Source organism: Xyrauchen texanus, chromosome 8 (genome assembly GCF_025860055.1).
Source record: "Xyrauchen texanus isolate HMW12.3.18 chromosome 8, RBS_HiC_50CHRs, whole genome shotgun sequence".
NCBI lineage: Eukaryota > Metazoa > Chordata > Actinopteri > Cypriniformes > Catostomidae > Xyrauchen > Xyrauchen texanus.
In genome coordinates this window covers 17,073,078-17,087,631 of record NC_068283.1, presented here as the reverse complement: position 1 = coordinate 17,087,631, position 14,554 = coordinate 17,073,078, and the positions used below count along the sequence as shown (strand labels likewise).

General features: G+C 42.7%; 1 protein-coding gene and 1 long non-coding RNA gene across 2 annotated transcripts in view; both read right to left on the bottom strand.

Moving 5' to 3' along the window:
• Window positions 1-8,613: 8,613 nt before the first annotated feature.
• On the bottom strand, window positions 8,614-11,181 carry LOC127647943 (protein ELFN1-like). The gene has a single exon (XM_052132474.1). It carries the CDS (start codon window positions 11,179-11,181, stop codon window positions 8,788-8,790), a length of 2,394 nt encoding a protein of 797 aa, XP_051988434.1. The 3' UTR covers window positions 8,614-8,787.
• Window positions 11,182-11,425: 244 nt separating this feature from the next.
• LOC127647944 (uncharacterized) overlaps window positions 11,426-14,554 on the bottom strand; it is a 116,666-nt gene continuing 113,537 nt past the window's right edge. The window contains exon 4 of the long non-coding RNA XR_007971118.1: window positions 11,426-11,575. This is a non-coding gene — a long non-coding RNA (uncharacterized LOC127647944). The remainder of the gene's footprint in view (window positions 11,576-14,554) is intronic.

Here is a 14,554-nt window from a genome sequence, read left to right as displayed (position 1 = left end):
ACTAGTTAAGGAAACCACGGTAGACACAAACAGGGAACTCGGGAGGGAAAGATACACCGGGTTAACATCAAACAACTATCGACAAAGACTGAACAAAGACACGGGGTATAAATACACAAACATGGGATAGGTGGCCAATGAAAGAACAGAACTCAAACAAGATAACAAGGTGATTAACAGAAACCAAAGGCAAATTAACAAGGGCAGGTGTAAACAATGAACAGTGAACACGAACGCTAACAAGGACTATGGAGTTACATAAGGGACTAAAGTGAAAACTAAGAAGTGCAAAAGTGACAATGGTAAACAAAAGGGCAACAGTGAAACAAGACGGGGTATTCATAACAGAGCCCCCCTCAAAGGATCGGCTTCCAGACGATCCTAAAAGACAAAAGACCCACAGAGAACAAAATGGCAGCGGGGGCAGACAGGCAGACCAGGGGGGGCACAAGAACAAGAGGGCAGGCAGGAAGTCCGGGGGGGCCACGAGGGGAAATGAGACAGTCCACGGGGGCACAAAGGGAGATGAGACAGTCCACGGGGGGCACAAGGGACAATTAAGCAGTCCATGGGGGCACAAAGGGACAGGTTTAGGAGACCGGGTGGTATCGACCGGGCAGGGACAGGTTTCGATGGTCTGGGAGCTGGCCACCGGGGAAGGGTAGGTGCAGGAGGCCTGGGAGCTGGCCACAGGGCAAGGACAGGTTTGGGGGACCTGGGAGGAGGCCACTGGACAGGGACTGGGTCAGGAGGCCTGAGGGGAGGCCACCGGACAGGGACTGAGTCAGGAGGTCTGGGAAGAGGCCACAGGACAGAGGCTGGCAGAGCCGTGTGAGGCGGAGCCAAGGAGGACTTCGGAGGCGGAGCCGTAGAAGACTTGGGAGGCGGCGCCAAAGGAGGTTTAGGCAGGGCCGTGGCAGACTCAGGCGGTAAGGCCTTGGGCAGGTCAGGAGGCGGAACAGTGTTGGGCGGAGCCAAGGGAGGCGATGGTGTAGAAGGCTCAGAAGGTGGAGCCACTGGAGGTGGAGCCGAAGGTGGCGAGGGCGAAGATGGCTCTGAAGACGAAGCCAATGGAGGCTTCAGAGGCGGAATTGAAGGAGGTTCAGGAGGCGGAGCCGAAGGTGGCGAGGGCGATGAAGGCTCTGAAGGCGGGGCTGAGGGGGGCTCAGGAGGTGCAGCTGAAAGAGGCTCAGGAGGCGGAGCCGAGGTAGGCGGCACCGTGGGAGGCTTTAGGAGCGGAGACCAGGAAGACTCTGGAGGCTCTGGGGGCAGAGACGTAGGAGGCTCTGAGGGTGAACCCATCGAAGGCTTGAGTGGCTCGAGAGGCGGGGCCGGAGGAAGCTCGGGAGGTGGAGCCATAGGAGGCTCGGGAGGCTCTGGGGATGGAGCCCTGGAAGGCTCGAGTGGCTCGATCGGCGGAGCCGTAGGAGGCTCGGCGGGCTGTGCCGTCGAAGGCTTGAGTGGATTGAGAGGCGGAGCCACAGGTGGCTCTGGAGGCGGAGCTGCAGGAGGCCCCGGGGGCGGAGCTGCAGGAGGCCCCGGGGGCGGAGCTGCAGGAGGCTCGAGAGGCTCTGGGGGCAGAGCCGTCAAAGGCTTGAGTGGGTCGGGAGGTGGAGCCATAGGAGGCCCTGGGGGCGGAGCCGTAGGAGACTCAAGAGGCTCTGAGGACGGAGCCCTGGAAGGCTCGAGAGGCGGAGCCCTGGGTGGCTCGAGAGGCCTGGAAGGCTCGAGAGGTTCGAGAGGCGGAGCCCTGGGAGGCTTGAGGGGTGGAGCCCTGGGAGGCTCGAGAGGCTTGAGGGGTGGAGCCCTGGCAGACTCAAGAGGCTTGAGAGGCGGAGCTCTGGGAAACTCAGTGGGCGGAGCTCTGGAAAGCTTGGGAGGCTTGAGAGACGGTGCCCTGGAAGACTCGAGAGACTTGAGAGACGGAGCCCTGGAAGGCTCGAGGGGCGGAGCCTTGGTAGGATCGGAGGGTGGAGCTCTGGAAAGCTTGGGAGGCGGAGCCCTGGAAGGCTCGAGGGGCTTGAGGGGCGGAGCCCTGGTCGGCTCGAGGGGCTTGAGGGGCGGAGCCCTAGAAGGCTCGAGAGGCTTGAGAGGTGGAGCTCTGGGAAGCTCGGATGGCGGAGCTCTGGAAAGCTCGGGAATCTCGGATGGCGGAGCCCTGGAAAGCTCGGGAATCTCGGATGGCGGAGCCCTGGAAAGCTCGGGAATCTCGGATGGCGGAGCCCTGGAAAGCTCGGGAAACTCGGATGGCGGAGCTCTGGAAAGCTCAGGAGGAGGAGCCCTGGAAGGCTCGGGAGGTGCTGACTCTAGGATGGGCACGACCACTGGCGCTGGCTCTTGGGCGGTCACGGTTACTGGCACTGGTTCTTGGACGGTCATGGCTACTGGCACTGGCTCTTGGACGGTCATGGCTTCAGGCTCTGGCTCTTGGACGTCACGGCTACTGGCGCTGGCTCAGGACGGTCGAGGACGCAGGCGCTGGCTCAGGACGGTCGACGCAGGCGCTGGCTCAGGGAGGCGCTGGCTCGAGGCGCCGCAGGCGCTGGCTCAGGGACGGTCGAGGCCGCAGGCGCTGGCTCAGGGACGGTCGAGGCCGCAGGCGCTGGCTCGCTGACTGTGACATGCGTGGCCGCTGGCTCGCTCACTGTGACATGCGTGGCCGCTGGCTCGCTCACTGTGACATGCGTGGCCGCTGGCTCGCTCACCGGGGCAGGCGTGGGCTCTGGCTCGCAGACCGGGGCAGGCGTGGGCCGGGAGGCGGAAGCCTGTCTTCTCCTCCTCCTCCGGGCAGACGAAGAGGGCCGCGCTGGCTCATTGACCGGCGTGAAAGGACGAACCACGGGCGAATGGAGGGTCAATACTGTGGGAGGCGCTACGGGGTTCTCCTCGATGATGTCCACTGTTAGAGGAGAACCGCAGGCCTGTAGGGTCGCCTCTACGAAGGCGTGGAGCGTCCAGTCGCGCGTTGGCGGTGGCAACCGCTCCTTCAGCCCGTCACTCAGGTTGCCTCGGAAGAAGACCACAAGGGAGGAATTAGGGAAGTCTGAAACGTTTGCCAGGACAAGAAAGTCGTGGATGTGGTCTTCTATCGGTCGGTCCCCTTGCTTCAGGCAGAGCAGTTCATAATTCGCTCTCTGGACTGCTGGATCCATGGGTGGTCGATCGTTCTGTTATGCTTGAGTAACGAGGCTGACGAAGAGATGCGGATCCAAACGCAGTTTGAACTTTATTTAGTCAAGAAACACAAAGTAACAACCCACGATGGGGAAAAGAAACATAAACTAGTTAAGGAAACCACGGTAGACACAAACAGGGAACTCGGGAGGGAAAGATACACCGGGTTAACATCAAACAACGATCGACAAAGACTGAACAAAGACACGGGGTATAAATACACAAACATGGGATAGGTGGCCAATGAAAGAACAGAACTCAAACAAGATAACAAGGTGATTAACAGAAACCAAAGGCAAATTAACAAGGGCAGGTGTAAACAATGAACAGTGAACACGAACGCTAACAAGGACTATGGAGTTACATAAGGGACTAAAGTGAAAACTAAGAAGTGCAAAAGTGACAACAATGGTAAACAAAAGGGCAACAGTGAAACAAGACGGGGTATTCATAACAATATGAATATAGAAGACAAACGGCAAGAAATAAAACACAAATGTGTGTTTGCTATCCTGAAGCTACACACGCAGGCTGCTATTTAAAGGAATAGTTCACCCAAAAATGAAAATTGACTTAATTTCAGGCCTCCTGCTTTAATCACTGCAAGTGAATGTACTCCATTTTCTGATAGTCCAAAATGCATATTTAGGGTGCATCAAAATAATTCACACGACTCCAGTCGACAAATAAAGATCTTCTGAACCCAAGCGATTTGATTATTTTTAGAAACAAAACAATACTTATATACTTTTTAACTACAAATGTTCACTTCCATACATGTTTGTGACACACACTCATGAGAGGGATGACATAAGCTCGTTGGTAAGGTCATGTGTCACGTGGAGGAGGAGGCAGGAAGCATGTCATTGTTTACATTTTGTTTTTAATTATTATTATTTGGAAATTATTATTAAATTTTTGGGGGTTTTTGGTTTGTGAATGGCGCTTGGTCTGTGGTCCGTGCAAGTTTCTCTTGTAAACAATGGCACGGTTCCTAACTCCTCCTCCTTGTGATGCGTGACCTTCCCAACGGGTTTACCTCATCCCACTCATGAGCGCGTGTCACAGATATGTACGGAAATGAACATTTCTAGTTAAAATAAAAGTATATAAATATTATTTTGTTTCTAAAAATAATCAATCTTTTGAAGAACTTTATTTGTCGAGATTATTTTGATGCATTTTGTACCATTAAAAAAAAGGAGTACATTCACTTGCATTGTTTAGAGGAGGAGGCCAAAATGAAATCTTGAAAATCTTAAATTCTGTTTTGATGAAGAAAGAAACTAAGATACATCTCAGATGGCCTGAGGGTGATTACATTTTCAGCAAATGTTCATTTTGGGGTGAACTATTCTTTTAAACCCAAATTAGATCTGATCAATTTTTTTTTACTGTAGGACACAGAGCTAGAGGACATCCATGCCAAGGGGAAGATGGAGATCTTGACAATCGTTGAAGATTATGTTGTCACCATCTACTGAAATCCAAATATAAGGTGCCTAGCTGTAGTACTAGAGGAGCATTGATTGTTTTGGATGATGTACATGACCTTCCCACTACTGTTGCTCTCCTCTCTGGCTTAATTTATGCCCTCAATATGGACTACTCTAAAGAATAAAATTACACTTTTTAAAACATTCAAAAAGTGTTTGTGTAACTGATGGAACAAGTTGAGAGGATATACGGTTTGTTGTGACTTTTGGTTTAGGACTTTGGAGTATTGTTCATTGCTGCAGCATTTTTAGATTATTATGGCATTTTAAGAAACATTTTATGTTACTCCAGCTCTTTAAGAGCATTTGTTATTTGGAAATGTTCTTACATGTAACATATACTAAATGCAATAGATGAGAGGATTTTTTTTTTTCTTCATACTGATAAGTGGATTGGAACTGCATCACATTTTGTACCTTTTAAATGTGCCATTTTTCAGAATGCCAATAAATACATTCTGTAATGATGACAAAATCTTGTTTTTTTTTGTATTTACATTATGGTTTGTACTCTTAAATTATGTGAGGAGCATACATGAATCTGGGTGAGAATCTGGATGTAAGATTTAAAACTATAAATTAGAAGGGGAAAAGGTAGTTGAATCAACTTAAAAAAAAAAAAAAAAAAGTAAAGCAACTGTCTGCAAAGCTTTTTTGAGTTTACTGAACTTTCGTACTATGTAGTTGTGCCAACTCATTTTTTAAAGTTAGACTGGAAGTTCACTCAACCCCTTATTCCTATTTCAACAAACTCATAATTTATATTTAGATATTTAGTTCTCTTTTTTCTCTCTATACAAATTTGCAAATTTTTAAATGATGAAGACCAATTGTACTTTATATAAAGTTCACTGTGTGTTCATTGCCATCCACCAGGCTTTCTCTCACCTAATCTTGCTTCTAATTTGTTTCATGTAAATGTATTTGACAATATTTAATTAAAACTATTAATAAATTACATGTGTTTTATCAGGTGTTCATTAAAATAAATGCAAGAAAATATTACTAAGTACAATTTACCTTCATAGAACTGTTAATTTGCTTCACATAAAGTTCAGTAAATGGTCATCAGACTATATTACATGATGTATGTTCATTTATATACATGATACGGTGTAACACTGAAGCATTAGGCACTCATCAATAAATGATCTGCGGGTTTTGGTAACTCTTTAATAAATGTTTTCTAATGTTCTGCTTTACATTAAGGTACACTTTATAGGTTACTAATGTTAGTAACTCATTCATATATAGGTTACTAATGTTAGTAATTATGTGATTATAAATGGTTCACAGGTGTCCACTTTACATTAAGGTAGACTTTCATAGCTTTTTAACACTTTAAAAGTGTCCTTGTTATGCATATTACATGAATTAACAGTAAATTATGCATAATTACATGTAACTAATCCAAATCCTAACCCTAAACCTATAATAATGTTGTTAATTATTATTAATTAATGCTTACTTATGTAATTACACTGTAACAAGGACACTGTCAAATAAAGTGTAACCATGTTTTTAAGTAATTGATGATATAGTTCACGGATGTCCACTTTACATTAAGGCACACTTTCATAGCTTAATGTTGGGAAGTTATTAATACAGTAAATGGTTCACGGGTAACTCAATAAACAGGGCATGGTTCTCCAGCTTGCATTGTAGTACCTTTTTTGAGGTTGCTTAAAGGTTTGTAAATCCACCTTACATTAATATTTGTATCACAAGGTACAGTTATTGTTACTTAATTCATAAATGACCCATAAAATGAATGGAATTAAAGAATATATATATACTTTTGAAAAATGGGAGAAATCAAAGCTATGGGTATACATCTTTTCTGTATGAGCATGAAGACCTTAAAGGTGTTTGACTAAGTAAATCCAACTTTGATATGGAGGTTACCACTCTGAGTAGTGCCATTTTTTGTCACCAATTACAGTAATTCATGTAAATAACATAGAATAATATAATATAAACACAACACCTTTTAATCTCTATTATAGTCTATTTTTGCTAAATCATGGCATAAATCGTGAATGACATTTCATGATTTTGATTAAAATAACTATGAATAAAAAGCATATTTATTAATCATTTATTATGTGAGTTTAAATTGGCTCACTATTTGGCAGATATTGCATGAAAGTCACACATTTTAGTAATGTTGTTATAAATGCAAATAAATGATTTGTAATGTATTTTTTAGATGAGGTATATGTCATCAATTAACCCCCTTCATAAACCCTTAACAAAGGGAACCTTAATGAAAAGTGTTATTTAAAAATGTATACCAGGGGTCACCAAAGAAATGTTAGCATGATGATCTTGACAATATGGTTGCACCCTTTCCTTTATTTCACAGTACTTTGTCATAAAGCAGGTAACATAGTATTTAGGAATACAAAATAATACTCATTGTGCTCTTTTTTTGTCTTTGATGCTCTCTGATCACAGATTTCCCAACATTTCTAAGTTAAATGAGATACAGGAGTGCTACACTATGCAATATAAAAACATATAGGTTACTTGCTAGATTACCTATAAATCTGACAGCTCTCAAATTCGACTGAAATGTTTTAAATGACAACAAATGAAGACTTTTAAAAAACATCAACACTGAAAGTAAAAGAAAAAATACAGTTAGACAGATATATTCAAAAGTTTAAGGCGGTTGAAATAAAAAAAAGTTGGACAACCCTGTTACCCTCATCCTGTAAGTCTATTCAGTAGATATACAGATTCAGTGGCAACAGTTCAGTAAAATTCTTTCTCACTCATATCTCACCTTCCTGGTTTACTGATCATCTTTTCTGCATCCATGCAATGGCGTTCAACATTTACAAAAGCATTTTTTCTGCCAAACAGTAGAAAAGACTAAAACAAAACCCTTATAAACTTTTTTCTGATTGATAAAATATTGTTTACAGAAATGACAAATACATAAAACTGAAAATAAGTATGAATATCAAAAGCATCCAGCATGAAAAATGGGGATCGTGTGGTTGTAAAAAACAACAAAAACAAATTGCAGCTGAAAAGGCTGCTTTGTGTAATTATGTATGTAATACATTCATTTCTACGGCTGTAGGCTTTATATTAGTAGAAATATCTGCAATACTGTATATGTGTGATGAGCCACCCAAGCACTTTGGTTCATGATCAGATAACTCCGCACTACTAGTAGGAATTTTAAGGTCAAAGCAGAAGTGTGTGTTTTGTGGAGTGTGTAACTGGTAAACAAATCAAACATAATTATCGAATGTGTATCAAATTATCTGAATTACTTTTCTTTTTCATTCCCAAGTTATGAAATTTCCCTTGGCTGTCTAGATTTACTAATTCTTCCACTTTGACACTACAACCTTTCAAGCAGATGTTTCATCTACACAATCCCAAACAAACTGATACACTTTGTAGTTACGATATGCACAAACATAATATTTAATTAGCCTTTGTGTAATATTGTGCGGTCAGATCAGTGGTGTGAATAAAATAGATAATTGGCAAAGCAGGGGAGCATAAATTGTGGTCTAAAGGAAAATATTACATTTCACTAACAAGTGCAATGTTTATCCATCAGGACGGTAAACATTAATTTAAGGAAAGATATCACAGGAGCTAATTCTGAAATCAATGGTTTAAACCTGAATCATTCACATTAGAGACCTTTTTTGTCCATTATTTCACAGCAAACTTTGCAAATATAGAAACAGTATCTGTACATAGTTCATTTGTATTTAGAATAAACTCAAATTTTGGGAGAAAACTGTCCATAAATGACAGTGGTCCTGCAAGAAGAAATACTAAGATTTCAGAAATCCCTGTTGGATTCTTGTAGTCTCACAGTACAGCAAATACACTGCCACAGGACTAGGCCATGCGGTAACCAAATACTAAAATATCCATTTCAACATATACATTTGCAATATATTGTCCTCTTGTTACTTTAAGTAACAACTTTAAATGTTGGTTCACACACCTTTTCTTTAATTCGAAATTCACTGTAGTGTAATATTTATCCATTAGAATGTGATTTCACTAGATTACGGATTTGTTCTTGTCAGTTCTTTGTGGTCCATCAATCGAAAAAGACACAGACAAACACTTGAGTAGATTAAGATTTATGTTGGGCTGACACTCCTTTCCAGTAATCTAGAATGTCATGCAGGTCTTCATCCTTCGCAAACTGCACTTTTTTCCTCAGGGCATGGCCAGCAGCCATGTACTCCTCATCTTTGTGACGTTTGCGATGGAGTTTAAAGCGCTCCCAGATGCTGTGCGATGGTTTGCAGTAGTACTCGGGACTAGATGAGTAACTGAGATTGTGGTACTGGGGAGAGAGCTGTGAGTAAGCCAAGTCTCTGGGGCGAGGCCGTGTCAGGGGCTCCAAGATGGAGGTTTTCTGGCTCTCCGGTCCCTCCAGCTCCTCAATTTGGTGGGCATCAGGGTAAGAGTGCCGATGCTCGCCATACTGACGAATCTTCTCCGCCTCTGCCCTTAGTATTGCAGCTGTGGGTGTGATAGTCAGGATAGTCTCCCCTGTGGGTGAAATTTTCTCTATGTACTTCGACTCTGACTTATATGACCCCTCTGAACGGTAAGGCCTCGGGCTCCGCATTGGACCACCGGTGGCTGTACTTGGACGCTTTGGAGAGGCATCTGATGTATGATGTCTCTGTAAAGAATGGTGGTAGCTGTCTTTGTAGACAGGTGACAGGAAGACAGACTGGCTTTGAGGCTGCTCTGAGATCAGCACTAACTGAGGTGCTGCAGTTGACACTGGTCCAGATTTTACCCCTTGGAAGGAGGTGGACTCTGATTTCAGAGCATCTATGCAATTGTTAATTATCTGGTTGACCTTGTCAACCTCCTTCGCAATTGTTGAGATCTCTGCAACCGAGCCTTGGCTGTTGCCAGGAATGGACCGCTCACATTCCCTTCGATCTGGGGGCTGCCCTGTTCTCACTTCCATGTAATTCCCTTTTGCCATTTTTGGTGTGTCAGTTATGTCTTGCAGTTTGTATTGTTCCATGTCACTGCCGGAGGGTAGATAGGGCATGCGGGCCATGCTCTCCCCAGACATCATTTGCTTTTGAGACATCCTGGAAATCGTCCCACCTTCCAGCTCACCACCGTATTTAAGCTCGATAATGTTCTTCTTCAAACTGCCTGCCTTTTTATGCTTTTCATCTTGTTGTCTCTTTTTTCGTAGGCAGTAATATACAATGCCTAAAAAAATTACCATACTGAAAAGACATCCTAGGATCGTCATTATGTAGTGAGTGGCTGTTGGATTACTAGGTTCTCTTTCTTTTCTGTTTCTAGGCCCTGTGGACAGCATCAAGCAGGTGTGATTGAAACGCAGGGAGTTTCTTATGGAAGCAACGCAGTAGGTGTAATCGGTGTGGGGTTTCAGGTTTTTCAGCTCAATGTCCTCCTTCTGTCGTTTAAGATTTTGTATATCAGTGAAGAAGCTGTTGTTATATAAAACGAGGATGTACATTTTCTTGTACGGGTAAGGAATCTGAACAGTGATTACCGCATTTGTATGAGATACTTGCTTGAGTTTCATGATTGGTTTCACGTCTAATTCTATGTAAGTGGGACTGATGCTGATCTCCTCAGGCTCTGTCCCAGAGGGACAGTCTTCCAGCCCACAAGGTGTTGCATCTGGAGGGAAAGTGGTGGTCTCAGGAGGCACAGGGATGTATGGAGTCACATAGTCCTCCGTACACACAGTGGAAAGCATATGCAGAGCATTACGGTACGTTGGGTTGTTTGGATTCTGGCTCAGGAGGCTGTAGCCAGAGACTCCGGCAGGAGAATCGCAAACCATCCGTTCACTAGTTCTATTGGGAAAGACTGAAAGCCACTTGACAAACCCCAAAAGCTCACAGGAGCAGTTGAATGGGTTGGTGTAGAGCTCACAGGTGGTCAGCTTAGTCAGGCTGGTGAAGGTGGACCCATCTAGCACCTGGATACGGTTCATGGACAGGTCAATGTTTTCGATATTTGGGGACTCCCAAAAGGCATTGGGTGTCACAGTCTCAATCAGGTTGGCTTGGAGGTAGAGATACTGCAGCTTTCCCAAACCCCTCAGAATCCCTTCTGTCAAGTTCCGCAATTTATTGAAGCCCAGCTGGAGTACTTGTAAGTTGAACTGGGCCGAAAAAGCCCCATCCTCAACATAATTAATCTCATTCTTGGTTAAGTTCAGGTAAGTAAGGTTGGTAAAGCGGCTGAGGGCTGAGTAGTGGATACTTTTGATCTTGTTCTCATTCAAACGAAGGTCCACTATGGTGCTGTTTATATGCTGAGGTATAGCCTCATAGGGTGGCTGATTTTGGCTGCAAATTGCCAGCCAAACAAAGCCTTTTTCCCCTTCTATGAGCCAGCAATCCCCCCTCACCCCACCTATGTGAGTCAGATAGATAATGGCCACAGACCAGAAGAAGGCACTCTTCACCATGTCTCCATAACAAGCTCTTGATGCCCTATTGGAAGCCATAACACAACTCATCACCTGTCGGTTGGGGTTCCACTTGAGTTTTAACTAGGCTGGATGGAGCCTCACAGTATTCTGGCAGGAAAATTAACCCTTTCCCTTGATGTAGGACAAAATGTCCAGTCTCTGGTCCAGAGAATTATTTCACATGAGCAGGGGATTTGTGTTCTGATATTTCAGCATCTTATGAAACCTGCAGACCATAGCTTGTGCATTTACAGGTTAAATTTCCAATGGAGAAGTTTTTACTATAGTGGACTGCTAGGGCTGGGTCTTAGTGCTTCACCAATTGCATGTGTTTATTTCCCCAAGGCATAGCATTGTTGATGGCTTTCATCCTCTTGTCTCTTCTTCTCTTTCACCATTTTAGTCTCATTTATGTGCCCAGAGGTGCTCCCTGGTAGAGAAAAGAGAAAAGGGAAGCACTGGATGATGTACACAAAGTCTTTAAATCATAAAAGCAATTTTCAGAATACAGATGAAACCAAACATACAACAAACATTTGTTTCATACAATAAAAAATGCCTGTAGCCAAGGAATAATACATAACATCCCATTGTATTTTATTTCCCTAACATCTCATTAATACTCCTGTGGTCCTGTGAAAGTTAGAGAATAACTTTGTTACCTGACCACCAATTTGTTGTGTACACAATTTAAATAGCTTCATACAGTTCCTGTGACATATTGCTATTATTGGAAACCATTGGCCAATTACCATCTGACAGAATAAAAAAAATGTGTCCCTCTTCTACCACCATTAAGTCTAAGACTTTCTAAGAGAAAGACCAATACTTGGGAGAGAAAACAAATTAATTACACTTTGTCATTTAAAATGTAAGAGTAAAAACAACCAGTGGGCTCTTGAGACCAGTTTATTCATTTCTAGAGCATAGATATAGCATAGTTGGGAATAACTTCAAAGAAAGTTCCATATATATTTCACCACTAGTGCTCTATTTAGGTAAAAATGTAACTGATGAAAACTACATCACCAAATCATTTTTTTTTTCAGGAAAATGACATGTTAGTGGTGATATAAATTACTTTGCAAGATGCTTTGAATCTCAAGATTTCTGTAAGCTGTCTTGATAGTAATCTATTTGTAAATAAAATACCCAGCTATGGAAAGAGAAGGAAATCAAAGACACTGCCCTAACAGAGAGCAGGTAGGTTCCCCAGGGCAGGAGAGACAAGAGGGAAAGAATCCTTCAGTTCACAGTCATCCCTGGCAGGCTTTGAAATCACATTGAGACACATTGGCAATGACTGCAACTCATGTTATGAGTTATGACAGGATTAGAACTGTTGTAAAAAGAAAATGCTTTTCGTTCTTTTGCACTCCTTCTCCTAAGCATGGACATAAAGATGATTTTATATTGTGTATGTTTCAGCCCGATCTCTTGAAAATGACGTGCATGTGGCAAAATGTTTGTCAAATGCTATTATGTGGTCCATATTTCACGTATCGTTGTAGTTCCAAAGTGAAATGATCCACTGTATGGCGCTAAAAGTAAGTGAAATGTTCTCCTTGTGTGATTATATAAGAGCAAATGGCTGTGATTTAAATAAATACAAAAATAATTTGCTCACAGTGATCACTTCAAAGTTTATTTGTGCTGCTGTGTCCTGTCTGTATGTTAGTGCATTAATAAAGTGTTTTCTGAACAGTTCTGTGCTCCACAACTCCATCTCATGCACAGAGTAACAGATGTGCTCTGACTTTGGTTCAGTTTGCTTTCGTGCACTGAGCATATTAAATTGCCGTGTCTTTGGTACAGCTGTCTTTATTATTGTCTGCTATAGCGGCATCTTAGTCTCTGCCAGCAGGCTTGGGGAGTAATGGAATACTTGTAACAGCGGTACGTAATCAGGATACAAACATGTGTAACTGCAATCCATTACAGTTACATAAAAAAATCAACATATTCAGATTACAGTTACATTTGCTAAAAATTAGGATTACAAGCATATGCATGCTCAAACTGTCTTTTGGTTCCCTGTTGTGACTCGGTAACCAAAAGTTGCATGCGTAAATAATTCCTGTCTCACATCAACACTGGGCTCTTAAGGCAAACAAGGCGAAACCATTATAAGGGCTGTTTAATCGAAATGGTCACATTATATTTATTGCAATGTATGCCTTACAGTTGTGAAGATACACATTTTAGGGCTATTGTTTGCAAATTATGAAAACAGTGGAGGAACATTTACATCTGCAAAAGTATCTCAGAATATCAACCTACATATGAAAACAATGGTCATATAGAAATGTCATGTTTACTTAAGAATGAAATTAAATTACATTTTCTTTTTGGAAAAAAAAGAGATAAATTTCTTCCATTTTCTCTATAAAGTATCATCTTATTCAGTGAAGAAAATTAGTCCTGCAAATATTGTGAATTTGCATACAATAGCCAGTGCTGGAGTCAGACATTCGTGCAAGTAATAATTGGCAAAAGAAGAAAAAACTGAGTTGGGGCTCTTTGTGATTGAGAGGGCTGACTCACAACTGTATAATCGGGATATTTGTAGGTTCGGTTTCACGTATCACTGTTTTTACAAGCACTACCGAGCCTGAACTGATCAAACATGCCCGTTTGACACTTTAAGAGTAGTGAATAAAGCCAAACTTTTCAGGACATTTACGTTGAACGTTCGGTTTTCATAATATATTTCTGATAATAGATATGCCTATGTGCTGACAACATTTCTGTAATAACTGTGTAACTGTTTTTTGCATCTGTAGATTTGACCACACTCCACACAACTAAGCAATTTATGTAAATACATTTGATTGAAAAAGGTGCTCACGTGCTCTGGTCTGGACAGCTGATGATGGCTGAATGCTGTTGCACTTGCAATGAGCGCTGTTAAACCAAAGTCATTCTTGCAAGTCAGTCCACTGGCATCCATCTTTGGAATGCTCCCTGGAGACTATTTCCAGTCATGCTAGTGCATCACCTATCTACTTGAATGGAGGAACACCGAAATCTCAAAAACGGTTGGTCAAGATTACGACCAATGAACATACTTCAAATCAGCAGTAAAATCTGACAACACTGGTATCATAAATTGTGCTTTTTACCTCAGCTTACCATAAAAACGCATTATAGCTAATGAGTATGCATGTTCTTGAGATGATTGACAGGTGATGTCTTTGTCTAAAAGGTGATCTCTTTCACCTGTAAGAAGGGACTTCCTTTCAACATCTGTTGACAATTGAGTTCTAGAGCTTCTTGGTGGGGTGTTCCAATTTCGCCCATTCATTTTAATCGAAGTGGCCCATCTCTGCAAAATAGTCTATGGTTAAACTCGCCGTTAATTGCTGAGGCTCGTGCCTACATCCCTCGAGTTTTGCACAGAGCATGTTCT